The sequence below is a fragment of the Colletotrichum phormii genome (assembly GCF_030913505.1).
Source record: "Colletotrichum phormii strain CBS 102054 chromosome Unknown BDP81scaffold_7, whole genome shotgun sequence".
In the NCBI taxonomy this organism is placed as follows: Eukaryota; Fungi; Ascomycota; class Sordariomycetes; order Glomerellales; family Glomerellaceae; genus Colletotrichum; species Colletotrichum phormii.
Window position 1 is genome coordinate 1,022,534 of NW_026851449.1, and position 24,971 is coordinate 1,047,504.

A 24,971-nucleotide genomic window follows, 5' to 3' on the forward strand; every position below is an offset into this window, starting at 1 on the left:
CTTTTTTCGGAGAGGTATTCCTCGGGCAATGTTCACCCACTGACCTCTACCAAATTCAGTCTACGCTTCGCAAAGCCTTGTTCCAGTAAATCACCATTCTACTGCTTGTTCTGCTTGTTCTGATTGTTTTTGGTCGTTTGTCGCCAACATTCGAGACAATATGCGGGATTCGATTGGAATAAGCTTACGGCGGTTGTCTACCTTATGGTACCTTAGACGGATACAAGTGGCCTGTCGATCCAGCGGTGAGCTGCAGCACCCTACCTACTACTCGTGCCTGCCTCACACAGATGCACCGCAAGATACCTCATTCCACTCACAGCTACGTGTAGGTAGCCGGAATATACCCGCGACAGCGATGCAAGTTTTGCACCCCAGCGCTATTTGCTACAATGATTGAATATTAACTCCCACGAACAATGGGTAAGTGGCCGGTAATACTTCTCATTTCGCCTCGCGAACAGAGTTGGCGAAACCGACGTCATTTTGCAGATGTCCGAGACCCAGGCAAACGAACGAAGATTCATTCTTGACAACAGGCCCGCTGAGTTTAGATGGAAGCAAGCTTCTATCACCGATTGGTGCCCCGATGCAAAATGCCCTACGGTAGGCACATACTCGAGCGGACAATGCTCTTGTGTTTTTATCCTATTGCGGCCACCGTCCGTAGAGACACAACACGTTCGGCGTGCAAGGCGGTCGGCTGAAACGCGGCCGAGTCGCGGGGGGCCAAAAAGTGACAAGAGCACGACACCACTGCATCTGCACCCACAGGGCGGACGAGCCGGACGGGGGTGGACGCCCGTTGCCCGGGAACACTGACCTCCTCTGCCCTGTCCGCTTGTCCTTTGACCCCCTGTCACGATCGAAGAGGGGCCCGGCCCTCCTAACACCACAGACAGGGATCATTGGACGGACGTCACGGGTTCCAACTTCCCCACAACGTTCAACATTGGGGTGCGACCTGCACTTGGGGTCTGTCTACCAGCCACACCTCACCAGCCACAAGCTTCGGTTTCACTCCCAAGGTTCCTGCCTTATCTGTAGAGCAAGTTTGTATGGGCCTAACTTGGACTAGCGCACTAGGGAAGGCTTCTCCACTCCTTCTTACCTCTTCTCGCGCGTGCGTGAGGTGAACTTGAGGCTGAGGCAAGGTGTGGCCTGGTGGATTTCGTCTCTGCACTTCATTGGCCCCAATTCACACCTCAAGAGCCGCGGTCCACCTACCTTACCTTACATTTACAACGATTAACTATCAACCTACGGATAACTACATGCGTTTTGCTCCAGTCTCCTATCAGCCACACATAGAGTACTTTTCGTTACACCAAGTCATCAAGGCAGCAGCACCACGGCAATTTGTAGTTCTTAAAACCTGCTGAAGGGCTCGCATGTTAGCCACTGCATGTAACGGCAAATTTTGCTCTCTGGTTCTTAAGATGAGCTATTGCCTGCCTCTTGATCCCTCTTGAACCACCACTCCAGCCTCGCCCTATCTCCGTGGCTGACGCCCTGAGTGCTGTTTGCGCGCAGGTCCGACATCTCGGAACCAACACTCACACATGAACGAAGAGAAGATGCCACTTATGCTCGAAAACGGCATGAATGGAGCCATGCAGGTCGACCAGCTCGACGTCGACGACCTCTTTGGCGACGGCGTCGGCGGCCTGTCTCTTCACACGGCCCGCCCTCCAACAAAACAACTGCGCCAAAGGATCGATGAGCTGCGGACCCGCGGCTGTTGCCAGTGAGAACCATTCCACAATCATACACAATGTATCCCAGATCTCACAATTCTTGTAGGGGAGTGGCATGGTCCAGGTCCGGCGCAATAGCCTCCGTTTCACCAGATGGGAAGACGCTGGAAGCCAGGTTTCTACGTTCTCATCCCGACAATGGCGACTGGGGTCTGAGTGAGCCCACAAAGGTTGATCTCATCAGCATCAATCCTTCCAGCCCCATAATACACCTCGCCTGGGCATCAACAGCGAGCCCTGAACTAGCCGTCATCGACGCGACTGGTCGAGTTGCTATCCTAACGTATTCCATCACTCTGAACCGACCCTTTGCAACACGGAAATGGGACCATGACCCTTCTGACGACCTCCACGCCATTGTCGGAAGTTACTGGCTGCCCCTTGCTCCTCAAAGCAAACAGGTGAGCATGAAGCCCTCCTCAAGATGATTCCACCTAGCTGACTGATCAGTACTGGGTGAGCCATGGACCGGCTATAAAAGATAAGACTCAGTACAAATACGAGAGCTCCTTCGTACGTGCCGGGGGCCCGTGGCACCCGAATCCGTCCAAGAGTGCTCTGTTGTGTGTGACGACAAACGGACATCTGAAGATGTTTTGGGCCCAGAACAACAACAAGATCGAAGAAACCTCACTTGAGCTCGAGAGCGTCAACTCATCGGACGACTTGATCACACATGCCGCACTCCATAGTGACAAGGGCAAGTAGTAAAGCCTGTCCTTGTTTTGAGATTGAACTAACACAGGAGTAGGGTACCTATGGGTTGCCTTGGCCACCACCAACAAGCAACTACGTCTAGTGAAAGTTGGCATCCACTGGGGACTACCACAATCTCAATCCGATACCAAGCCGCCGCCGGGTAGCCAAGCTCTCAACCCTACCTTGCACGAGAAGCACGTTGCTATCTCTAGCTGGTTACCCAGCGGCCCATCCACAACACCGGTAGACTCAGCAGCGACTCAACTGACAAATCTAGAGATTTTACCGTCGGTAATGGATCCAAATGGCCAGGGAGCTCCTCTTGTCATCCTCGCAGTTCGTACCTACGTGCCAACACCCAATACCCCGTATCAGGAAACGCAGAGTATCATCGATAAGTGGGAGGTTTCCAACGAACAGCCCCAGAGCCTCCATCCTGCCTTTGAACAGCTTGGAAGTCGCAGGAACAGTACAGGAACTGCTCCGGCTGTAAGTCACTTGGTCCCGATAAGCTCTATTCTGCTCTGACGTCTTTGAAGCCCACCTGTCGGCTCAAAAAGTGCGACCCCGTAATCATCAACAAGGCCGTTGTTGGTCTTCATACTATCCAGTACGGCAACGTCGTCTGCTTGGCCTTCAGTGATGGATCCGTGGAATATCGCGATAGGTATACTCTACAGGAAGTCTACAACGAAATGAATCTCGACAGAGTCATGACGTTGAACCAAGTGGGGTTCACATTACAGGATGATTCGCCATGTAAGTCCAAGTAATGCAAGCGGTCTGATGCATGTAGCTCACAAGATGCTCTAGGTTTACAAATGGCTTTCTCTCCTACCAACTGTTCCGTGGTCAAGATTCAAGACGATGGCAAGGTCAAATGGAGTAGACTCCATCATCCTCTTGGAGACATAGGAAACTCCAACCAAGATGGTATTTCTCCCAACCCCTCTCAGATTCTCCTGCCCTTGGCTAATAACATGTAGCGCCGTATGCTGCCACCTTGGCAGCTTTGACTGTAGCAGCGTCAACGGCGACTTTCAACAACATCAACTACGACGACATCCTTGCCGTCGCTCGACCCTTTGCGGACAAGAAGCGTGCGTTGTTCCCGTCGTCATTTACTGCCCCTCGCTAACCTCTGCAGGCTTCACATTTGACTGGATCAACGAGATCGTGCGGATGCTCAAGGTCCCCGTAGACTACTCAGAAGACACCCACCACGACAGTCTCGTACGCAACAGCTCGCTGCAAATGTGTCTCAGCATCCTCAACCACCTCGGATACAAGGGCATGTTCCAGCCCCGGACCTTTGGCGGCAAATTCGCCATGCTGGCCCTCAACGCCCGCAACGTCGTTATACTCATCACGATCGCGAGCAACACTCCGGTCAACATCCGCGAAAAGCTCAGCCCGCTCGACGAGCACGAAGTCGTCGACGCCCTCGCCGGCTGCGCAAAGTGGTCCCTCGACCTGCTCGCCTGGCTCACCGACTCGCTCTTCGCCCTCCTCGACGACCCGCACTTCCTCGCCCTCCTCACCCCGCAGCGCTTCTCCGAGATGAGCGCCTACCTGCAATCCCGCTCCGACGTCTCCCTCCACCTCCTCCTGTGCTCCTCCACCCGCGGCTTCCTCTCCGCCGTCTGCCGCCGCATCCTGCACCTCGAGATCCTCTCGAACCGCGCCATCGAGTTCTACGAGCGCCGCGCCGCCATGCAAAACGCCACGGACCCGTCGTCGCAGGCCAAAGACCTCCACGTCGTCCTCTACAAGGCCTACCAGAAGATGCAGCGCGTCACCTCGAGCAGCCTCATCAAAGTGCAGGAATTCGACCGCCTCCTCACCGTCCTCAACAACGACATCCGCACCGCCTACCAGACCTCCCTCGCGAGCAAGAACCCGCCCGGCGGCGGCGTGGGCGGGCAAAAGGCCGTCGACACGCAGATCAAGTATGCCCAGGTACACTGCGAGCTCAACATGCTCCTCGCGTCGTCGCCCCCGCCCGCCTTCCTCGGCGTGCTGCTCAAGTTCTTCAACACGGATCTCAGGGCCTACCGCGGCCTGGCCGATCCGTCCAAGCTCTTCTTTGCAGACTATGATCTGCTCGAGTTGGACGACGATCGCCGGACGCTGGCGGCGCGCAAGGCCAAGAGCCGCTTCATTGACGTCTTTAAGCGCGTAAGGCTCGTCGGTCCGCCGCCTACTTCTGCTCGTGCCGGCGGTGGCGGTGGTAGCAACAGCGCCAGCGCCAGCACCGGCGGCGGCAAGGAGGCCGAGGATGTTAAGACGGCGCAGTGGAGGCGCTGCGTGCGGTGCTCGGCCGTCATGGAGGACGTCTTTGGCTCGCGGCCGGGCTTCACGTTTGTGTTGGCGCAGCAGAGAAAGTGTTCCTGCGGCGGCCACTGGGGGCTCTTGCCCAGGGGGTCTCTGATCAGCTAGTTGAGTAGTTGGGATTGACTTGGGGTGTCAAAAACGATTGGGATGGCATTGGTCACAGATAGGTTTCAGTAGGATGTATTGGAGAAAAGAGAGGAGAACTAATAGAGATCAAGTGATAACAGCCGTCGTCCAGGATGTGAGACGTCACTTCAAGCTACCTAGATTGGCCCCGATTGCCACGGCTCTTCGTTCCTCGACGGTGTATCTACAATGAACTCTGCGAAGCCTGTAACAGAAGACTAAAGATACTTGTGATGTTGTGAGATTGCCGACTGCCCTTCGTACGCAGTAGACGAGATAAAATAAACATCTGCTAAGGAATGTAGCCAGTAGTACTAGTTACCTTACCATCTCTTCACTTCAACCACCAAGGTCCTGCCATCTAACCCGCTAGTGGACAGGTCGACGTTCGATCTCTTTCCATTACTCTTCTCAAGCATGTCTTGGTCTTCATTTGTCGAGCTATTGAGAGTGCATCCCCTATACTCTAGAGACAAGCTTCAATATGATAGCGGTGTAAAAGCAGACAGCAGGAGCACGAGTCTGCGTAGGCACCAAAAGAAACCTACAAAACTTCAGTTACCACCCCCGATTGTCAGGGAGGCACGACGTCCTGAGTGAGCCAAGACGATCACTCGGATCAGTTCAAACGCTCCATCCGCTACAGTCGAATCCGAATCCAGAGAGATGGAGAGGTTTGCTCCAGTAGCCAGACACAGGAGATGCGTTGATATGAAGCCTGAACTGCCGGAGGTAGGAGAAGGAAAGGAGGAGCTAGAGATATCTGTTCGAAGTCGGCTTCGAGCACAACCCCATGAAACAATCATCGTCGGTCAAAACAGTTATCCCCCCAACCATCCCTGACCGAGTTGTTCGGCACTGCCCTGGAGGAGATCCGATGGGTTCCCTCTTGGCGATAGATGTGCGTTCAGGGACGTTTCAATGTCTGCCTTGTTCTGAGAGGCACTTCAGTCACCCCGAACACAATATCCTCGCAAACTCTCGAGGCTATGCCGCGTTATTCGTGGCTAAGAGAGCCAGCCCCCAGCCCCTATGACCCTCGACGGGTTGACAACTCATTGGGCTAGGCAAACCGCCGACGGACCTCGGACTTTTCCTCTCAACAACACTCGATCAAGCAAGCCCTCCTGGCTCCATAAAGGAACCGGCTGGCTGGACGCGTGGGCGAGACTACTCCTCATGCTTCACCGTGGTGAAGAGTTCCAGATCCGATGTCGGTTGCGAATATGATTGACGCCAGGACCGGGGGAGACGTAACCTTGAGAACTGTCCAATATCCGTGTTCCGTTAGCTTTCGATAAACTAGAAACCGAGCTGCGTATTCCACCCATGATTTCATGAAATACGCTACGCCTGGGGAGGCGGGACCGGTGCCAAGGGCGGCTCATCGTGGAGATGACGGGCTGGTACCCTCCGGGACAGGATGGTGCTGTTCCCCTTGAGATCAGAACATGCATGGAGTGAGGCCGTGAAGACCGAGGATAGCAGCGTAAGTTGTGGAGCGAACAGCGACTACCGCTGTGGCTACTGGCTAGCAAGTTGCGAGCGCAGGGTATGGCGAAAAGGAGCTTCCTCTTGGAGCAAGACTCGAGTGTTACAGAGCTTAGCTTCCGCATCTGCAACGCGTGTGATTTCATTTCACCTCCTGGCCAGTCAGCAACTCGTAATCCAATCACCGTCGATGCCGTTGAACCTCCCCAACTTCCCGAGACATTGCCATGGTTTGGCCATGGACGGTAAAGCGGTATGTTTGCTCCTGAGATTGAGAACTGTCTGTGTGCTCTGGGTTGTCCTCGGCGAAGAAATCCGAGCTTTCATCAAAAGTCTGTGTGTTGTTGACATCTTGACAGCTATCAAGCCCACACCCACGCCCACGCGCAACGATCGTCTCCGAGCAAAGACATGTGTATCTGCACATGGGGGCGCAAAGCCCCGTTGGTAATATCATTGCTGACAAGATAATCAAGCACTAGTCTCGTCAAGGTACGGATACACACGCCTGCAGGAGGCAGAGAAGGTGTGAGGGTCTAGGCCAAGCACTTGGTAGGCGGAGCTCATCATGATTTCCTGGTGCAGATCAGGAGCTTTGGTCGAATGACGTGACGAGTTGGCCGGAGGTGGTTCTTGGGGGTGGTATTGGAACCCCTTTAATCCGGGGAGATAGATATCCTGGTCATTGATTGTATGACGAGAAGAATTGAACAATTTGATCTGGGCTGGAACCGCGGGCCAAACCCTGGCGGTAGGCTGTGTGAGCGCCGTCTCTTGGTGAGAAGACAGACGTGGACGGTGGGCCGCCGTGGGGGATAAGGCAGCTCAATTTGAGCACGGTCTCTGAGCTGATGCTTCTCGAACTCCATTTCTATGCCTTAGCAATCCAGCTAACAGTGAACCTACCAGATAAAAGACAAGACTAGTTGGTCGTCTTGCAAAGTGCTTGCCGTATAAAGAATGCAGCGCCGATCGAGGTACCGGTTCTGGAAGGCGAAGAAGGTGTGCGAACAGACAGTAGTCCACGTAGTTTCGGTCGACGGAAGTTTACAAACGAACGGCCGGGAGGCTTGGTGCAGCCGATGGTACGCCATTCTAGGTGGGACAGGTTGTAAGGCGACCTGACAGCCCCTGCAGGCCGAGATGAAGCACTGGCGATATGGAGAGATGGAAGTATGTAAGTACGGAGTACTTCTTACCAAGTTTCCGACACGGGGTGTGGGCTTCGGAGCATTTCTGTATCAAGAAAAGCTACACCCAGTGTAGTATCAGGCAGAGTATCCGTACCCGTAGCCGTTCTGCGTGTACAACTTTACATTTGACCTGGCTGCCAAGCGAGGATGATGGGATTGATATGAAGTCTGTTTGTTGTTGGTTCCATGATAGCTTCGACGACAAACAGAGGCAAATTGGCAAGGACAATGCTGTGCCATTCATTGGAATTGGACGGACGGCTGGAGGTTCGAGGGGCTATGGAATTGGTGACAGGGACATGCTGAAGGCCGCATAGGCATCCCATAGGCTGGCGTCGGTGATAGGAGATGAGGTGTTGAAGTTGCGTGAGGGATGGATGGACTGGATGATGGGATTGAGATTGACGGCTGGGTTTCAGAAAAAGCAAAGAAGGTTCGAAATGCAGACCTCGCCCCCACCTGGCATCGCTACTTCCATTCGTAGCACAGCACTGCACAGTAGCAATGCTTGGCAAGTTGGCCCTGGCCGGGGGAGGCTGCCGTTTTCTCTGACCGGGGCTCTATCGACCAATCATAGGCGGATAGCTTATCATGACAAAATGTGGTTACTCGGCCTCTTCGGCCGGTCCACTTGCCTTTGATCTGTCGGGCCCTTGCCATCTGCTGCCTCCCTCGGGCAGCTCCTGGCCTGTCGGTCTCCCATCAGGATGGTAGCGGCGGGACTGCCTGTCATCCCTGTTCGCTTTCCCAATCTGGCGTTAGGTGTTTGATATCACCATCAGAGGTAGATGGGAAGGAGCACGCTGCACCTCTTGCTCGCGTTGATGTCGATGTTGAGAACTTGAGAAATTCTGGCAGGCACTTCACTCACACACTGCAAGCACGCCACACGGCAGGTACGTTGGCTGCAATTTACACTTTCACTTTGCAGCCCAAACTTGTCCGAATATCACCTAACATCACCGAGGTGGGAAAACAAGGCCAAGACTTGTCATTTCTCCACGGTCTATCTTTCTAACACTACTGTGCAGACGTAGTGTAAGGTATTCATAATCATGACATGATGAAATGGCCAACAGATCTAACTCGGTCAAAAGTCAATCTCTCAGTCTCCGTCTATTCACGACTCCAGCGTCGTATGAGGGACAGACTTTGGGTTCCCGCCTTGCCGCAGGAAATCATCAGCTCAAATCCCGTCCGTTTCAGTGAGACATGAGATGACGGCTACCATGCCCTTCTTCGTCTCAAACAACGGGCAACGGGCAACACACGACACGCTACGGCCACGGATGGTCCATGGACACCTACACTCACCAAGCACCGCCTAAAGCCTATTCCCTCTTCTTGCGAGAAAACGTTAAGCTCTCGCGGGCGTTTGGCCAAGACTTTCAACTGAGACCCGGTCGCCAGCATCCCGTCCCTTAAGTTTTCTTCCGAAAAGAAAGAGAGACCAACCAAGAAAAAAAAACATCCGAATTTATCCCTTTTACCACGGCTTTTTTATTTTGTGTGGCCATAGCGGCCGCTGCACCAAGACCTTTATGCCCATTTCTCGCTCTGTGCGACAGTACGCCGCAAGTCATCCTCGTAGTCGCCCGCAAACGGAGTGTTCATCCGCTGCTCGCGGGCCGTAGACGGCTGTTCCTGGCCGCGTCTTACATGCCTTGCGGCCGCTACAACGCGTTGCTCTACCCTTTCGATCCTCTTGCTTAGTATGAGCATCAGCGGTGTCACGCACGTTCACGCACGTTGCCCTTCTGGGTTTGCTACGCCGCCTCCTGCCCTTGGGGACCTGCCGGTTGGCCGATTCATCATGACGGGCCATGGATGCTGATGGTCTCTCTGAATGATCATCCGCCGAGCCCGTGATGTGCGAAACAATGAGCTACCGGCAACTGCAAGCACAGCGTCGGAACCTGCCCCGACCGCGTTTGATGAGGCGTCCAGTAGCTGGCCGTCAGTGCTGTATAGGCCAGGGGCTCTTTTACGGCATGTTCGGTCATTCAAAGGCTCCAAGAGAAACAGCAATCTGCAAAGTTCAGACCAGAACGTCTCGTGTGTTCGGAGGAAACACTGGTACAGCGAGCGAGGGGTCTTGTTATGGCTGTGTCGGTACGACTACAGGATGATTAGGATGCCAAGTGGTATCCATCCGTACCGTACAACGGTCGAGCCGGCATTAGCCCAAACAATCTGCGCAGACGACAGAAGACCTTCTGAAAGGTGAGAAGAACTACGGATACTCGGTACACGGTGCAGCGATGGGCGGCTGCGTTAATATAGCGCAGTAATAATCGTGGCTGTTATCTGAAGCTATGCTACGACTAGACCCTTGCTTTGATAACAATGGCCTGTGGTTCTGCGGATTCTCTTCCCCCATTCATCCCCCACCAATAACCATACTATGGCGATTTCGACCCTGGTTAGGCGGACAGGGGCATGGGGAAGGGCGTGGTCAGATTAATGAATTGGAAGCACATGCATTTCTCGATTGCGGCTTTCATCCAAGTGTACGGGAAGAGATGACTTTGAGACCAACTATTTGACGAACCTTGAAGCACTAACCAATATCACAGACACAGAACGCAGGAAAAGCCTCGTCGTTGTCTGATGACAAGTCTGACAAGTCAGCAATGATCCGGTCTGGAAGTGAAGACGGACGGACGTATGGAGTAGACGACGCCAGGCCGAAAACGGGTGGCCGGTCCCCCATGGTATCGAAGCCGTTGTGTCTTGAAGTCGTCTGGTCTTATCAAATCCAAGCCTTCTGGTCTCTGGATGCTACCTTGGCTCGACCCCAATTGCTTACCAGGGCGTTTCTTATTGCCCATTTCTCTTGTTCCTGCTCACCATCTTGTTGCTTTTCCCAGCCTGCAATTCTGCGTTGGACATGCACGATCGCTACGACCCCGTTGCTTCAGGTTGCTCATCGACTACCTTACTTACCTTGCTTCACAGGGAATCAGGAGAAAGTATTCAAAATATCCATACATGAAGCATCCGTATCTGTACATGCCCTCAGCAACAGAAGAGAAAAGGAACCATCCTACGGATACAAACTTGCAGAATACGGATACCTACTATCCATGGACCTGCGTCGCAACCGACAAAGCCTCCACGAGTCCACCCCTAGTGCACACCCCAAGTTGTACCGATTGGCCTTATTCGCGGCTCGCCCTGGTTGGAACCCTGCTTCATTCTCGCAGGGCTTCTCACGACCTCCCACACACACCACTCTCACCTCACCCCCGAGGAAAACTCTGGCCACCCCTCCCCCACCCTCTTCCCCCCACCCCTAGTCCATTGCCGGCGGTCTTGGCCCAGGGCGGACAGGGCCTGTCTGCGTGGGATAGCCCAGAAGTCCCAGGCCGCAGCCTGTGGCCTCTCTCCCAGTCTCGCACTCGTTGAGTCTCTGGACCGTGGGCTTTTTTGGCCGCGTCGGGCGAGTCCTGCCGTACCCGTTTAGCTTGCCCGCCACAAGCAGGGCTAGTCGCCATGCCGCCCGCAACGCAACTCTGCGCAGACTGTCGGGGCGCCGTGGCATCCACATTCATAAGCTTCGCGCATCCCACGCCCGTTTTGGCTGCCTCGTTCCGTCGTCTCACTCATTGCTGTCCTTTCCGATCACCCCGCGACGGCCCTTTGCGCTCATTTTGGAGGCTTCGCTCATACGAGAGCCAGCCGATAGGCTTCTTAATACGTCAATCATCGACCGTCGACTGCAACTGGCGAACTTCTGGTGAAGTGTTGCTCTCGACACACGTCTACGACTACGATTACGTCCAGGCCCAGGCTTCCCCCCCCCCCCAATTGCCGATTCGGCGATAAGATAGCGACGACAATTCCGTCACGATGGCATCCTCTCTCGATCTCGACAACCTCGACTATGTGCATCTCATACCCTACAATGGTTCTGGTCCCACAGGAGGAGATTCTCTCACGGAGGATCTGAACATTTGGTATGAGGTATGTCATGTCTAAACACGCTCTCCGCAGACATCTGGTTCCGGTAGTACGGCTGCTAACAAAGAGACACAGACTGGTGACATTGGATGGATGATCACAGCCACCGCGCTGGTGTTGCTTATGATTCCTGGCGTCGGGTATGGATACTTCGAAACTGATCCCTTTTAAGAACCGGACAACTGATACTATTTCATGCAGTTTCTTCTATTCTGGACTGGCGAGGAGAAAGTCAGCGCTTTCTCTCATCTGGCTTTCCGTCATGGCGACGGCTGTCACCAGTTTCCAATGGTTCTTCTGGGGCTACTCACTAACATTCTCGCACTCCGCTGGTGCGTTTATTGGAGACCTGTCAAATTTCGGATTCAAGGACGTCCTCGGCCGTCCCTCTGTTGGCTCGAGCCGCCTTCCTGATCTTCTCTTCGCTATCTACCAGGGCATGTTCTCCTGCATCACCGTTGCCCTTGCGACTGGAGCTGTTGCTGAGCGTGGCCGCATGCTCCCTTGCGTCATCTTCATGTTTATCTGGGCGACCGTCATTTACGACCCGATTGCCTGCTGGACGTGGAACCCTAGTGGATGGTCCAACAAGATGGGCGGTCTCGACTTTGCTGGAGGTACACCCGTGCACATCGCGTCTGGCACAGCCGCCCTCGCCTACTCGATGATGTTGGGCAAGCGTCGTGGTCACGGTACCCACGAGCTCAACTACCGACCTCACAACGTCACCCACATTGTCATCGGCACCGTCTTCCTTTGGGTCGGCTGGTTCGGTTTCAACGCTGGCTCGGCTCTCTCTGCCAACCTTCGCGCTGTCCTTGCCGCCGTTGTCACGAACCTGGCTGCCTGTGTCGGTGGCATCACTTGGTGCGTGTTGGATTACAGGCTGGAACGCAAGTGGTCTACTGTGGGCTTCTGCTCTGGTGTTGTTGCTGGCCTGGTCTCCATCACCCCGGGATCCGGTAAGTTCATTGTGCACCAAAAGACATGCGAGACTCACTTGGCTAACTGAATATAGGATACGTCCCTGTCTGGGCTGCCGTTCCTTTCGGTATTCTCGGTGCAGCCTTCGCCAACTACGCGACTAAGCTCAAGTTCATCCTCAGAATCGACGACGCTCTTGACATCTTTGCCGTTCACGGCATTGGCGGTCTCGTGGGCAACATCTGCACCGCTTTCTTTGCCGCCAACTACATTGCTCACCTTGACGGTGTTTCCGAGATTGACGGAGGCTGGATTAACCACAACTGGATCCAGCTCGGATACCAGTTGGCCGATTCTTTCAGCGGTGGCGCTTACTCCTTTGTTGGCACCTGCACCATCCTCTTCATCATGAACATGATTCCCGGTCTTCGTCTCCGTGCCACCGAAGAGGCAGAGATTCTGGGTATCGACGATGCCGAAATCGGCGAGTTCGCCTACGATTACGTTGAGCTCACAAGAGAGGTGCTCAACGACATGGATAACGAGGCTGCCAGCCGCTACTCCAACGATATGGCTTCTTTCCAGCCGATGGAGAAGAACAACAGCATTCCCTTGATGGACGCCCGCAACTTTGCCGGGTCATCACAGCAATATCCCTCACAATTCGGACACGCTCAATAAAGCGCGATGAGTACGAGTTTCACACAACACTTACGACCCATCGCCCTTCCTCGGCAGTCTACCCTGCACAAGCTCTTAGTTCGACACGGCCCCGCTGTTTATAACGACACCATAATCAGCTCAAGGCACTGTCGCTGGTCCAACTAAGCAAAGCCTTAGCTTGCAATTGCCGAGCCAGGCGAGCCGCAGAGCCGGGTGACAGCTGTGTACGATACGGTGGCAGAGCGAAACGTCAATGTCTCGGAGAATGAGGACACGAGGAAAATGTTATTGTATATACTAGTTGGATTTAAAGCTACGGTGATACCATGGGAAGCGAAGAATGAGATGGTCTACCCTCGACCGTCTGTACTTGTAATTACGTATAAAAAGCCAGACAGACCCGCCACGATTTTGGGTTATCTCTTTCGTCCTATAGACCAGGATTTCAAACATAATTTTTTTTATTTTTTTTTTTTATTTTTTTATTTTTTGTGTTCAACCTAGACAGCCGAAACAATGGCTCGGTGCTAAGAATGCTACTGTGATCTTTTGTATGCATCAAATGATGCCAAATCGGGCGAGCAGTCTAACCTCTTTGTTGCAGTATACTAGTTCCACGTGGTCTGACGAAGGGGTGTGTTAACTCTATTGAATTCGAGGTAGGAAGCTTAATTCACCACAGCAACACTGGGAGGAAGGATTGCTGATGACCTGAAGCTCCCACCAGATCCTGCAGGTCCCCGTGCTGCTGACCGTGGCCAAGCCGCTTTTGCTGCAGAATCCCCTTGTTGGGGTGCTTGGGTCGATCGATTGCAACCTGGCGGGCGTCAAACCCGCTTGGAAGGCCTATGGCTCCTGCGTCGTGTCCATGGAGAAACTGTCAGTGCTCACCGCTGAGGGCGGCCTTAATTGGATGACTTGCAGGTGGCCACAGCACTAATGCGGCACCCTTCCCCATGCAGGGCACCCAGATTTGTCCATTTCCAACCTTACCTCCAGGTATTCATGGGTCCTTGAATGACATCCCATCCCTTCCATTAACACAACGTCGTCAGATGACAACTCATCTTTAAGCTACCCATTCCGTATTGGTGTGTGTGCCGCTCCAGGTCTCAACTTCACTCAGGCATCACTCAACCTTCCATCCATCTCCGTTGCCATTGTTCCACGATTCCTAGGCAACAGCGACGTGCCGCCACCGACATGACTTTGGTTCTCAAAAAGCTAAAAGTATCCCGTGCGCCTCTTTGACAACATTTACCACAATGGCCGATACAAACACTTCCTTCAGAGACAAAGCGCGCTTCTTCCGCCAGCTTGAATCTATTGGCAGACAAGGCGAAGACGGAGAGGATGACGACGACGACGATTTTCAAGAGGCCGAGAAACGCAATAGACAACAGCTAAAAGCGTTTCAAGCTGCGGCGCAACTTCGCCAGCCACTTAGGGAAAGACCACAGCCAGAAGTGCAACCGCCCCTTCTCCCTCCTCCTCACCAGCAAGAACAACAACAGCCACAACGGCGCGTAAGCCCAAGGCGGACGTCCTCGGCTCCGGTATCAGCGCCTCTCACGGAACTGAAACGGAAGGAAGTCATCCAGCGGACTCCTCTCGCCGAGATCAAGGGTCCCGGAAGGAAGGAAGCTCTCACCGGAGACCTCAGCTTCGTCGAAGACACGCCTATTCCAGAAACCTTGGCTCGGCCACCACTTCAGCCATTGGCGAGTCTTACCAGAAGCGCTACCACACCGCTCTCTCTCACGAGACACGTTTTACCGCATCGTGTAGACAACTCGCCTTCCATCGCCGCGATGAAGAAAAGAAAGAGAGAGCCGCCCATCAAGCTCCTACCTGAGGCGCAGCAGGTCTTTCATGGATTACGATTCTTCTTCATTCCAAACGATGATATCGCGCCAGCCAGGAAGATTCGGATCCGGAAAGTGCAAGAATTTGGTGCTCAGTGGGTCCGATCTCTTGAGAATGCGACACATGTCATTGTCGACCGGCGCCTCGACTGGAAGAGCATCGAGAAGGTACTTAGTTCGGCAAGCGAGGGGTCATCGTACATAGTTTTGAACGAGGATTTTCCGATGGACTGCGTCAGGTTCAAGACACTACTGAACGCAAAACAGAAGCAATATCAGGTACCCGGTTGCCCTGAACCACCCTCGCCAACCTCGGCGGAACCCCAGACTACCTCTCAGATTGTTCAGTCTTCAACCGCAACAAAGTTGCAGGAGTTGCCGCTGAAGAAGCGACAGACAAATCCCAAAAAGTGGGATTACATCCCCCCGCCGTCGACTCCGTCTAGAAGTCAGGAGTCGTCTGGAAGGGCAACTGGAAACGCGGTCGAAGCTGCAGAACCTGCTGTGTTGAGAGATATCACAGAGGCTGTGCAATCAACAGCTACACGTGAGACTGCATTCCAACAAAATGCCGGATCTTACGAAGATGAGCTTGGGCACGTCATTTCTCAGTTGCAGCAGTTTAGAGATCTGCCACTGGAGCATGATGACGACGATGAGGATGCTCCGGCGACGTCGACACATTCACATGAACAAGGATCAGGTAGTGAAGGCTCAGATGATGAACGTCGAAGGAAGAAAAGAGGTGTCGGCAGGACTAAAGGACGAAAGGAAATGACTTGGGAAGACAAGTTCACGTGTCATAAAGGAGGCACTCTGGGGAGCGACCAACAAAACCCCAACTCCCGCACGATTGAGATCTTGCAGCAGATGTGCAGCTACTACGAGCGTATCAATGATACATGGCGGCCCATCGCATACAGAAAAGCCATTACACAGCTCAAACGGCAGCCCGCCAAGGTTTCGACAGCTGAGGAGGCGATCCGACTACCTGGTGTTGGCCAAAGGTTGGCAGACAAGATTGAGGAGATTGTTACGACCAATCGCCTCAAAAGACTGGAAAATGCAGAGTTGGATCCGATGGATGAGGTTCTGCAGACATTCCTGAAGATCTATGGTGTTGGCAGCGTACAGGCCAGCCATTTCATCGCCCAGGGGTTCCGAACGCTCGATGATCTCAAACAGAGAGCAAAGCTGACTACCAACCAACGAATTGGTATCGATCATTACGATGACCTCAACAAGCGCATTCCCAGGTCCGAGATGAAGTGGCTAAGTGCGGTCGTCAGGTCAGAGGCGGCGAAGCTGGATCCCGATGTTCAAATCATCGTCGGGGGCAGCTATCGTCGCGGAGCTGAAAGCAGTGGAGATATCGACTTTATCGTTACGAAGAAAGGGACTCGGGCAACATCGGAACTGATCCCCTTTCTGCACAACCTGATTGGGGCTCTCGAAGCGCAAAAGTTTCTCGTTGCAAGGCTCGCAGGATCCAGAGACGATGACGGAAGCAAATGGCACGGCTGTTGTGTATTGCCAAAGATTGAAGGCTTCAACGACGGGGAGTATCGGAAAGTCTGGAGACGTGTGGATTTCCTAGTGGTCCCAGAAGCCGAAATTGGTGCGGCCCTGATCTACTTTACGGGCAACGATATTTTCAACCGCAGCATTCGATTACTGGCATCGAAGAAGGGAATGCGACTCAACCAGAGAGGTCTTTACAAGAACGTCATGAGAGGTCTCGGGCGGGCGAAGTTGACCGAAGGTGAGCTCGTCGAGGGCCAGGATGAGAAGAAGATATTTGATATTCTCGGGGTTAAATGGAGAGAGCCCCACGAGAGGTGGTGTTGAGGACCGAGACACTTTCTCATACCATCAACAGTACTTGGCATAGCGCGGCGTTGGATGGTTATTGTTGGTCTAGTGTTTTTGACCCTTTTATTTTAGTCTTGAAGAATCTACATGAGACTCCAGTCAAAGTTACACTTGTAGCTTATTGCGTTTGACATTGTGAAGTGAAGGTCTAAACTGTCATGCTTGATGTAGGAGAATGTTGCCCCTCGTTGTACGGATACTCTGTGATACTCCGTACACCTCCAGTAAAGCTCAGGGACTGAAAAGCTTCCTTGGACCCGCACACCTTAGAAAACACCGCCGTCAACTGTGTACGATGTATGTGGTGCGCTGGCGAGGAACGGGCCGGCAGTAAGGGTCTGCCAGTGTCAACAGTTTGAGAGCTGAGGTGGGGGGGGGGAAAAAACTAAGGAAAGAAAAAAAAAATTTGGGCTGGGTGCCAGGTGGTCTGGCCGAAAGTGGGATGTGGAGACTGAGCCCGATGCAGGGTGCAGGTGGTGACGGGCATTGTGAGGCGTAATCAGGATTGATTATTATTTTTTTTGCCGGTTGCTCCTCCCCCTCCAGTCTCTCTGTCAGGTCCATTCTGCCCGATCGTGTTGAAAGTCCTCCCCCGGTCCAGTGCCCAGCCTGCCCCGCCGACCCTTTCCTTCTTCTTCACCGCGCGACTACCTACCTCTCCCGTGTTTTCTTTCCCACCCCGAAATTCTCTTCCTTCCTCATCCTTTTCTGTGTGTTTGGCGATTCTTCCTACACATTATCCCCCAAGCCGATCCGTTTTTCTTCTCTTCCCTTCTTCTTATTCAACCCAGAGAGCTTCGACGGTAAAAGTCGTCGCGCAAAAAAAGAAGAATTCACATACACCAATAATCAAAATGGGTGGCGACAACATGGAGGTCGACGCTGCCGAGCAGAAGCTCAAGGGCATGGAGCACTCTGAGCAGCACTACTTCAAGAGGTATGTCGCAAAGCTGGAGACGACAGCTGCAGAGTTATCCAATGCAAACCCCAGAACCATTGCTAACTTTTTGCGCTCCCGTACAGCTACGACCACCACGGCATCCACGAGGAGATGTTGAAGGATGAGGTCCGCACCCGCTCCTACATGAACGCCATTGTTCAGAACAAGCACCTCTTCAAGGACAAGGTCGTCCTCGATGTCGGCTGCGGTACCGCCATTCTGTCTATGTACGTACTCAGCTGTCTCAAACATACTGCCAACCCTGCGCCGCAGATGGAGCCTCGATTGCTAACGACGTATTGTTTTGTATAGGTTCGCCGCTAAGGCTGGCGCAAAGCACGTTATCGGTGTCGATATGTCTACCATTATCTTCAAGGCCCGCGAGATCGTTGCCGTCAACGGATTGTCCGACAAGATCACCCTCATCCAGGGCAAGATGGAGGAGGTTGAGCTCCCCTTCCCCAAGGTCGACATCATCATCTCCGAGTGGATGGGCTACTTCCTTCTCTACGAGTCCATGCTGGACACCGTCCTCTACGCCCGTGACCGCTACCTGAACCCCGACGGTCTCATCTTCCCCGACAAGGCCACCATCTTCGTTGCTGGTATCGAGGATGGCGACTACAAGGACGAGAAGATCGGATGTAAGTTACAATTTCACCAACAATCACTGTCTCAGCGAAGCTTTGCTGGGTGATGCAAACAGAGGCTGACCACAAACATAGTCTGGGACAACGTCTACGGCTTTGACTACAGCCCCCTCAAGTCTACTGCTCTTGCCGAGCCCCTGGTTGACACAGTCGAGATGAAGGCGGTGGTTACTGACCCCACTCCTGTCCTGACCCTGGACCTCTACAAGTGCCAGGTTGCCGACCTTGCCTTCACCACCCCCTTCAAGCTCTCCGCCCGCCGCGATGACTTCATCCACGCCCTTGTTGCCTGGTTCGACATCGACTTCACCGCTGCCCACAAGCCCATCCGCTTCTCTACCGGCCCCCACACCAAGTACACCCACTGGAAGCAGACTGTCTTCTACCTCAAGGACATGATCACCATGCAGACTGGCGAGGAGGTCGAGGGTACCCTGAACGTCAAGCCCAATGACAGAAATCGCCGTGACCTTGACATCAAGATTGACTACAAGTTCTTGACAGAGGACCCCACTCGTGCTGCTGAGGGCCGCTGCGAGTACAAGATGTGCTAAGCGCCTATGGCTTGAGCACTGAATTCTTTTTGCTACCACCTTTTCGGATAGCTTGCCCCTGGAATAAGGGGCCCATCATCAAGCATCGCAGCGTTTCGTTCAAAGGCCGGCGCGTCCAAGAAAGTGGATTATCCTAACAGTGAGGAACCACTGAGAAAGCCGACTTCTGGCCCAGGGTGAAAAACCTGCACTGCTTTTTTGCGCCCACCAGTTTTTTTTTTTTTGAGAGGAGATGGTCCTAGCCTGGCTGCGTAACCTGCGCCGGCAAAGGAGGCACGGCGCGGCCTTCTTTCACGACACATCACACACCCTCTTGGGGTTTTTTTGCCTATTCTGGTTCTTAATGACAAAAAGGTCACCGCCGACAAAGTGCGGATATGAGGACAGACAGAGAAAGGAGGAAAAGAGATGACATAGAATCCAAAGGCATTTGCAGCCACAACGCCTGCAACAATAGACCATGACTAATGAATCAGACATGAACCTCCCAAGTCTTTCTACTTGACCCTTTGTGTGATTTGTCTTTTCTGTGCAAATTTTTGGTGGCAAGAACTGTCTTATCGCTCAAATGACTAACGCAGATTTGTGAAAGGGTTGGAAAGCTTCGGTGTATAGGTGATTTGTATTTCAACATGGTGACAGTACCTTTATGAACAGGTGAAGAGTCAAGGGAGTTGATTGGTTTTACTATTCCGTCTTTGACCAGGACCTACATCATCGATCCTCTTGAGCTAGACTACCTACCTCCTATTTTCCCTTTCTCTCTTTCTCCTCGGCATATGATGAATCTTAACCTCCTTATCATACTCGTACAATCTAAATCTATCGATAAAGCAACGCTATGCTACTCCCCTCCTCCCCTTGAAGAAGGAATTAAAAACATGGCGAGGAAGATTACTAAATCAACCCCTAGATACCATAGGTATACTGCTACACTCTCCATTCTCCACTCTCTTCCTCTTCCTCTCTCTCTTCCTCTTCCTCTCTCTCTTCCTCTTCCTCTCTCTCTTCCTCTTCCTCTCTCTCTTCCTCTTACTCTCTTTCTTCGTTGCTCCTGTCGCTATGCCCGCGAAAATCATGCTGCCAGATGCTGAGTGAAGTTTAATGTGTGAAAATGATTTTTCCCCCTTTTATAAACCCCTGACCACCCCCACCCCCCTTAAAGAAACGCCAGGCCTGCCCCAAAATGCTTATCTCGCGATGGAAATCTGTTTAAAAAAAAAAGCCCACCCCTTTTCTTCCTCTCATTCTTCGTTCTCTGTCTACTCGTCGTCGTCATCTTCTTCCTCTTCTTCTTCTGTCCGTCTATACCACAATACAGTCTCACATACCCCCCGGCCCATGCGTAACCCAATCCTCAATCGTATCCTTGCCGCGAAACACAACGCCCATCATGACGGTAAACTCATCCACCTCCCTCGGGTCCGCGAGCGCAAGCAGGCCCGAAAAGTCCATCCGCCCAACCCACCACGCCGTATCGCCCTCGCGGGACCGGTTCCACCGCTCCGCCGTCGTGGCGGCCCACAGCCGCGCCTGCGCCGTGAAGCTCATGTCCGCGAGGCCGATGGGGTGGGCAGGATGGTGGTGATGTGGAAGCTGATGGCCGCCGCCGCCTCCTCCTCCTCCTCCTCCTCCTCCTCCACTACCGCCGCTGGCATGGTGTTGTTGTGGTTGCTGCGTGTGCCCGGGTCCTCCTACTGTTGCCCCCGCGCCGCCGAGTTTGCTGCCATATCCTCCGCCGCCGGCACCACCGCCGCCCTGTTTCGCTGTAGAGTATACCGCCCTGACGAGATGCGCCATGGCGAGGACCCGCCGAATCGACTCCGCCATCAACCACCGCCGCCAGGCGGCATTGAGCTCCTCCTTTGTGAGGCGAGCACCGGGTGTATTTGAGCGCGAGTGATCCGGCGAGAGATCATGTTGCTGCGGATACGACCCCGCCGACGAAGAGGACTGCTGATGCGGCGGCGGGAGATGCGAGTCCGACATGACGGTAGACGACGACGACGGGATAGCCTCGTCCGCCGAAAAGACACCAGTCCCGACGCGGGCTTGTAGTGCTGAAGTCCACGTCGCCAATAACGGCTCAACCGAATCCGCGAGGACGCGCTGGCGGATATCCCCGTCGAACCACCGCATGATCTGGTACATGACCAGCGCCTGCAAGGAAGCGACCTGCTGCGGCAGCGTCCACGCCACCTGCTCGGGGACATAGAGCAGCGCCGTGGCTTTGGCTTCCACAACGCCGAGGACCAGAGCCGCGTTCTCGTCGTTTTTGGCCGCGTACGCCGCGCACGCGCAGAAGCAGTCCTGGAGCACGGGGGGCAGACCGTCTGCTCCGTTCGTGGTGGGCAGGTAGAGCGCCGGGTGGATAAAGGGGGCGACGCCGTTCTGGCTCACCCACCGCCGCGGATAGGACCGGAACTGCTCGCTGCAGTACATGACGGCGTCTCGCGAAAGGCAGTCGCTGGTAGGAGCCATGATGGAAGGTGACGGTGTCGGCGCGGCTGCTGCCGAGGCGTTGCTGTAGTACAGGGCCCACGAGTTGTCCGCCTCGGGGACGACGGGGACGGGCATGATGTTGTGGAGGGAGTCAGTCGGCGTGCCCGCGGAGCCGCTGAGGACGTCTGTGAAGAAGTTGAAGTCCGCCGCTGCGACGGCAGCCTCGAGGGATGGGTAGTTGCAGTCCTCGAACCCCTTTTGGGTGCACCGGCCGCACCGGGGGAGCCGTTGGTCGCAGCGGCGCTTTGCTTGCTGACACGCAGTACAGGCGCGGCGCCGGGTCGATATAAGGGGCGATGAGGCGCTTGACTGACCCGACATGGTGGTCGAGTCGGCAGCCCACAGAATGAACTTGGTGGTGTGGTAAGGCTTTTTGGTGTGAAGTTTAAGGGTATGTTGGGGGCCCCCGGGTGATGCCGAGTAATACGCGGTGGTATATTCGGCCGTGTAAGAGAGCAGTGGGATGTGACGTGCTTTGCGTCTGACTGTCTCGTTATCGAGTCTCTGGTTTGCTGTGCAGTGTTGCTGGCGAGCAAGCCACGATCATGACGGTGGAGTGACAATGACTCTGGCGTAAACGTTGTTTGGCGTCCTCACCCCTTTTGCCTGGCTTGATTTGACCACTGACAGTTCGAGCAGCAGCAGCCGGTCTGTTTGTCCTACAGTATTGCTGTTCCGGTGTGAACGGCAAAGTCGTCGCCGGTCCGGAGCGGTAGCGGGAACGGTTGCGGCTCTCCGCTTTTGGGACGAGTGGAACTCCGCAGCGGGCAACGGGCTTCCGCGTTGTTGGGTTTTCCAATGGGTAGGACAGTGGTGATCACCCGTCTGGTCTTTTCGGTTCGGGCGGTGCTCCGCTGTTGGTTGCTGGACATGATGAGGGAAATCCGGAGCCTCTTTTCTCAATGTGTTCTGGGCCGCCGCCGGCCGCCCTCCTTATATGGGGGAGGAGGAGGAGGCGGGATACGGCTTTCTTCCCACCTCGCGACGAGCTCACTTCTCCCACACGAGAGCCACAAGCCGGAGAGAATCCTTCCTCGATGGCCTCGATGGATCGAGAAGACACGATTATTGCCCGCCCGACTCAGCTAAGCATTTGTCTCTCAACGCTAGTATCCGGGGGGCTGGCCTTGCTCGTTAAGTCATCGAGCGGCGCCCGTGAGTAAGCGTGCGTAAGAGATGGACGGGAAGATGGGCCTATCCCCCGACTTGTCAAGGAGAAAAGAAGGAGAAGAAGATCAGTGGAAGAGACCCGGTACAGAGGTTTGTGTGCGCGACGAGTTGCCCTGATGCCTCGACCCAGGTAGTTCCCACCCCGGCACAGAAGAGGAGGGGTGGGAGCTATTTGGGTACCTCGTCAGGTGGTGTGTGTCAGCTAGTTACCGGGAACCAGCAAACGAGATCTGGGGCGATGGGGACATGCAGATGAATTTGAGTTATCCTGCATGTTCCTTCGTGGTGGCCGGTATTGAGCTCAAAGAGTTCTGGTAACGGCCTCAACGGCCTAGACACAAGTCAGTGTTCCCGTACCGTGTGCGAACTGTTTTCCTAATGGGGTAAACATCTTACATGACAACTCCCGGTGAGACGAGACACCTTCTACTAAGTGTAGCGTACTTTTCGCTGTTCGGTTTTGCCTCTTCAACTGGCGCAAAGGCGCGCAGCTTATCTGCATAGGCAAATGCTTCGAAGCAAGTACAGCCATCACCGCCTTGGTCCGGCGCCAGTACCAATACGGCGACCCTGGTCGGTGGACGACGAACGAGAACGCAGATCGCACATCCACCCTCGTCTGCAGACACGAGGTCTGGCGTCTCCCAAACCCCCTCCCCGGTATTTCCCACCAAGCCATTGCGTCACATAATCACCTTGTCACCTACGGTAATGTATGTGGTAAGCACCTCAGGATCTTCTTACCATTTCGACACTCAGCCTTACGAAGCACGTCGTTGTAACTTGTTGCAATGCTCAGACGCTCTTCCTGGTCGCGTCGCCTCTTCCCACGAGATATTGGCAAAGCAAAACGTTGCATGACTTGAGATACAAGAGCCAAGAAGACCCTACCATGAGTTAGTCTGGGCCTCCAGCTACAATTTGGCCGAATGATCTGCAATCGTTGTGACCCTAATCGAGTTGCAACCATGCGTTCCTCGCGGCCTGCAAGCTGACGGTTCCTGTCAGAGCTGCCGATGAGCATACAGTAACGGATGAACGCCATCATCAACAGCTGAGACTGAGTCGTCTCATGGCAATGCCGGACACGGGGAAATGTGACGTTGGTTGAGGCTATTTCGGCCAAAAGAGTCTCGTCTTTGGCCGCTAGCCACCGCCCAGGGTCTGCAACGACGCGAGCTGCCAACCTCGTATTCGACCTCGGAGCCCTAATAGCCCCGAACACCAAGCCCTGACAGCAGGCAACAGAATAAAAATCCGGAAACCTCATGTTTGGTTTCTTACTGTTGTGCGTTCAATTGCCGACTAATGCGTCTCCCGCCACTTGACTTCCTCTTTCATCGACAACTATCATCGCGGCCACATTTCGGCAACTAGCGTCAGCAGCATCGACGAGTGAGACTGGTCAGTTCGTAAAGTAGCGGCATTAAACCACGCCATCGAGGACCGTTTGTTGCTCCTCGCTAGAAAAGATTGTAGAGAGAAAGAGACCCCGTGATCAAGTTGCTGCTGGCTTTCCCTGGTTAGAGTTGTTCGATGCTGAGTTCCCGGAGTGCGGTAGTGACACTATCTTTAGAACAGAACAACGCTTGTCCGGTGGGGCGATGGACTCGAACCCCAACTCTGCAGCAAAGCTATGCCTTTCTCGCTCTACCCAAGTCGAACGTCGATGACCTCGTCATGGTACTAATGGGAGGTGGCTCCAAGGTTTCTCTGGTTCCTACTCGACTCAGTCGTTCTCTTTAGTCTCATAAGACGCCCGCCTCCTTGAGTATCTCACCGCCCGAGGCTTGGCTGATGTTTCTCTTTGTTTCGAGGCTGCTCTCCATGCGACATCTTTTTTTTGCGAAACAACATCGCATTCAACTCTCTTGTCTTTCTCGGTGGAGCGCTGAACCCCGCAATGTGCTAGTCACTCAGCGTAGACTTCTCTTCAAGCTTCGGTGACGATTCAAAGTCACTAAAATCATCAGATGAGGAGTGTTCCGGAGCCGAAATTCCGAGTTCTCCTACTAGGCAGAATATCGAAAAGATTGCCAACGTAAAGGTACCCCTTTGGAGCCTAATAAACCTATTCGGTCATGATGTCTGCACTTTGGTTTTGATTGGCGAGGCTGTCAAAACAAGAGGCTATCGTCAAAACGTTTCCGGGTTCCGGAATGCTTCCCAATTTGTCTTTATTGTGCAAGTCATGAAGCTTTTTTCTGAGCTGCTTGCTCTGAAGGTTGTTGCAGTGTGGCAATCGCAAAATCTGAGATGAGCAACAGT

General features: G+C 53.8%; 6 protein-coding genes across 6 annotated transcripts; 5 read left to right on the top strand and 1 right to left on the bottom strand.

Annotated features, from left to right (window-relative positions):
• Positions 1 to 1,226: 1,226 nt before the first annotated feature.
• Positions 1,227 to 5,320, top strand: BDP81DRAFT_424573 (RNA polymerase II mediator complex subunit Sin4). Its single transcript, XM_060590146.1, has 8 exons — positions 1,227 to 1,747; positions 1,804 to 2,158; positions 2,208 to 2,457; positions 2,509 to 2,945; positions 2,996 to 3,215; positions 3,270 to 3,389; positions 3,443 to 3,556; positions 3,604 to 5,320. Exons 1-8 carry the CDS (start codon positions 1,563 to 1,565, stop codon positions 4,893 to 4,895), a joined length of 2,973 nt encoding a protein of 990 aa, XP_060446865.1. The 5' UTR covers positions 1,227 to 1,562; the 3' UTR covers positions 4,896 to 5,320.
• Positions 5,321 to 6,243: 923 nt separating this feature from the next.
• BDP81DRAFT_204790 (uncharacterized protein) lies at positions 6,244 to 6,961 on the top strand. Its single transcript, XM_060582588.1, has one exon. It carries the CDS (start codon positions 6,340 to 6,342, stop codon positions 6,856 to 6,858), a length of 519 nt encoding a protein of 172 aa, XP_060446866.1. The 5' UTR covers positions 6,244 to 6,339; the 3' UTR covers positions 6,859 to 6,961.
• A 4,225-nt stretch (positions 6,962 to 11,186) lies between these two features.
• Positions 11,187 to 13,614, top strand: BDP81DRAFT_346100 (ammonium transporter). Its single transcript, XM_060586110.1, has 4 exons — positions 11,187 to 11,566; positions 11,639 to 11,703; positions 11,765 to 12,525; positions 12,582 to 13,614. The coding sequence occupies exons 1-4, from the start codon at positions 11,453 to 11,455 to the stop codon at positions 13,166 to 13,168; spliced, it is 1,527 nt and encodes a 508-aa protein (XP_060446867.1). The 5' UTR covers positions 11,187 to 11,452; the 3' UTR covers positions 13,169 to 13,614.
• Positions 13,615 to 14,227: 613 nt separating this feature from the next.
• BDP81DRAFT_424580 (uncharacterized protein) lies at positions 14,228 to 17,003 on the top strand. Its single transcript, XM_060590147.1, has one exon. The coding sequence runs from the start codon at positions 14,416 to 14,418 to the stop codon at positions 16,861 to 16,863; it is 2,448 nt and encodes an 815-aa protein (XP_060446868.1). The 5' UTR covers positions 14,228 to 14,415; the 3' UTR covers positions 16,864 to 17,003.
• Positions 17,004 to 17,741: 738 nt separating this feature from the next.
• Positions 17,742 to 19,031, top strand: BDP81DRAFT_315911 (protein arginine N-methyltransferase; the record flags this gene model as incomplete). The annotated part of the gene is made up of 4 exons (XM_060584124.1): positions 17,742 to 17,824; positions 17,911 to 18,054; positions 18,140 to 18,471; positions 18,553 to 19,031. 4 exons carry the CDS (start codon positions 17,742 to 17,744, stop codon positions 19,029 to 19,031), a joined length of 1,038 nt encoding a protein of 345 aa, XP_060446869.1.
• A 1,208-nt stretch (positions 19,032 to 20,239) lies between these two features.
• Positions 20,240 to 22,144, bottom strand: BDP81DRAFT_204857 (uncharacterized protein). Its single transcript, XM_060582589.1, has one exon. The coding sequence runs from the start codon at positions 21,852 to 21,854 to the stop codon at positions 20,355 to 20,357; it is 1,500 nt and encodes a 499-aa protein (XP_060446870.1). The 5' UTR covers positions 21,855 to 22,144; the 3' UTR covers positions 20,240 to 20,354.
• Positions 22,145 to 24,971: the final 2,827 nt, after the last annotated feature.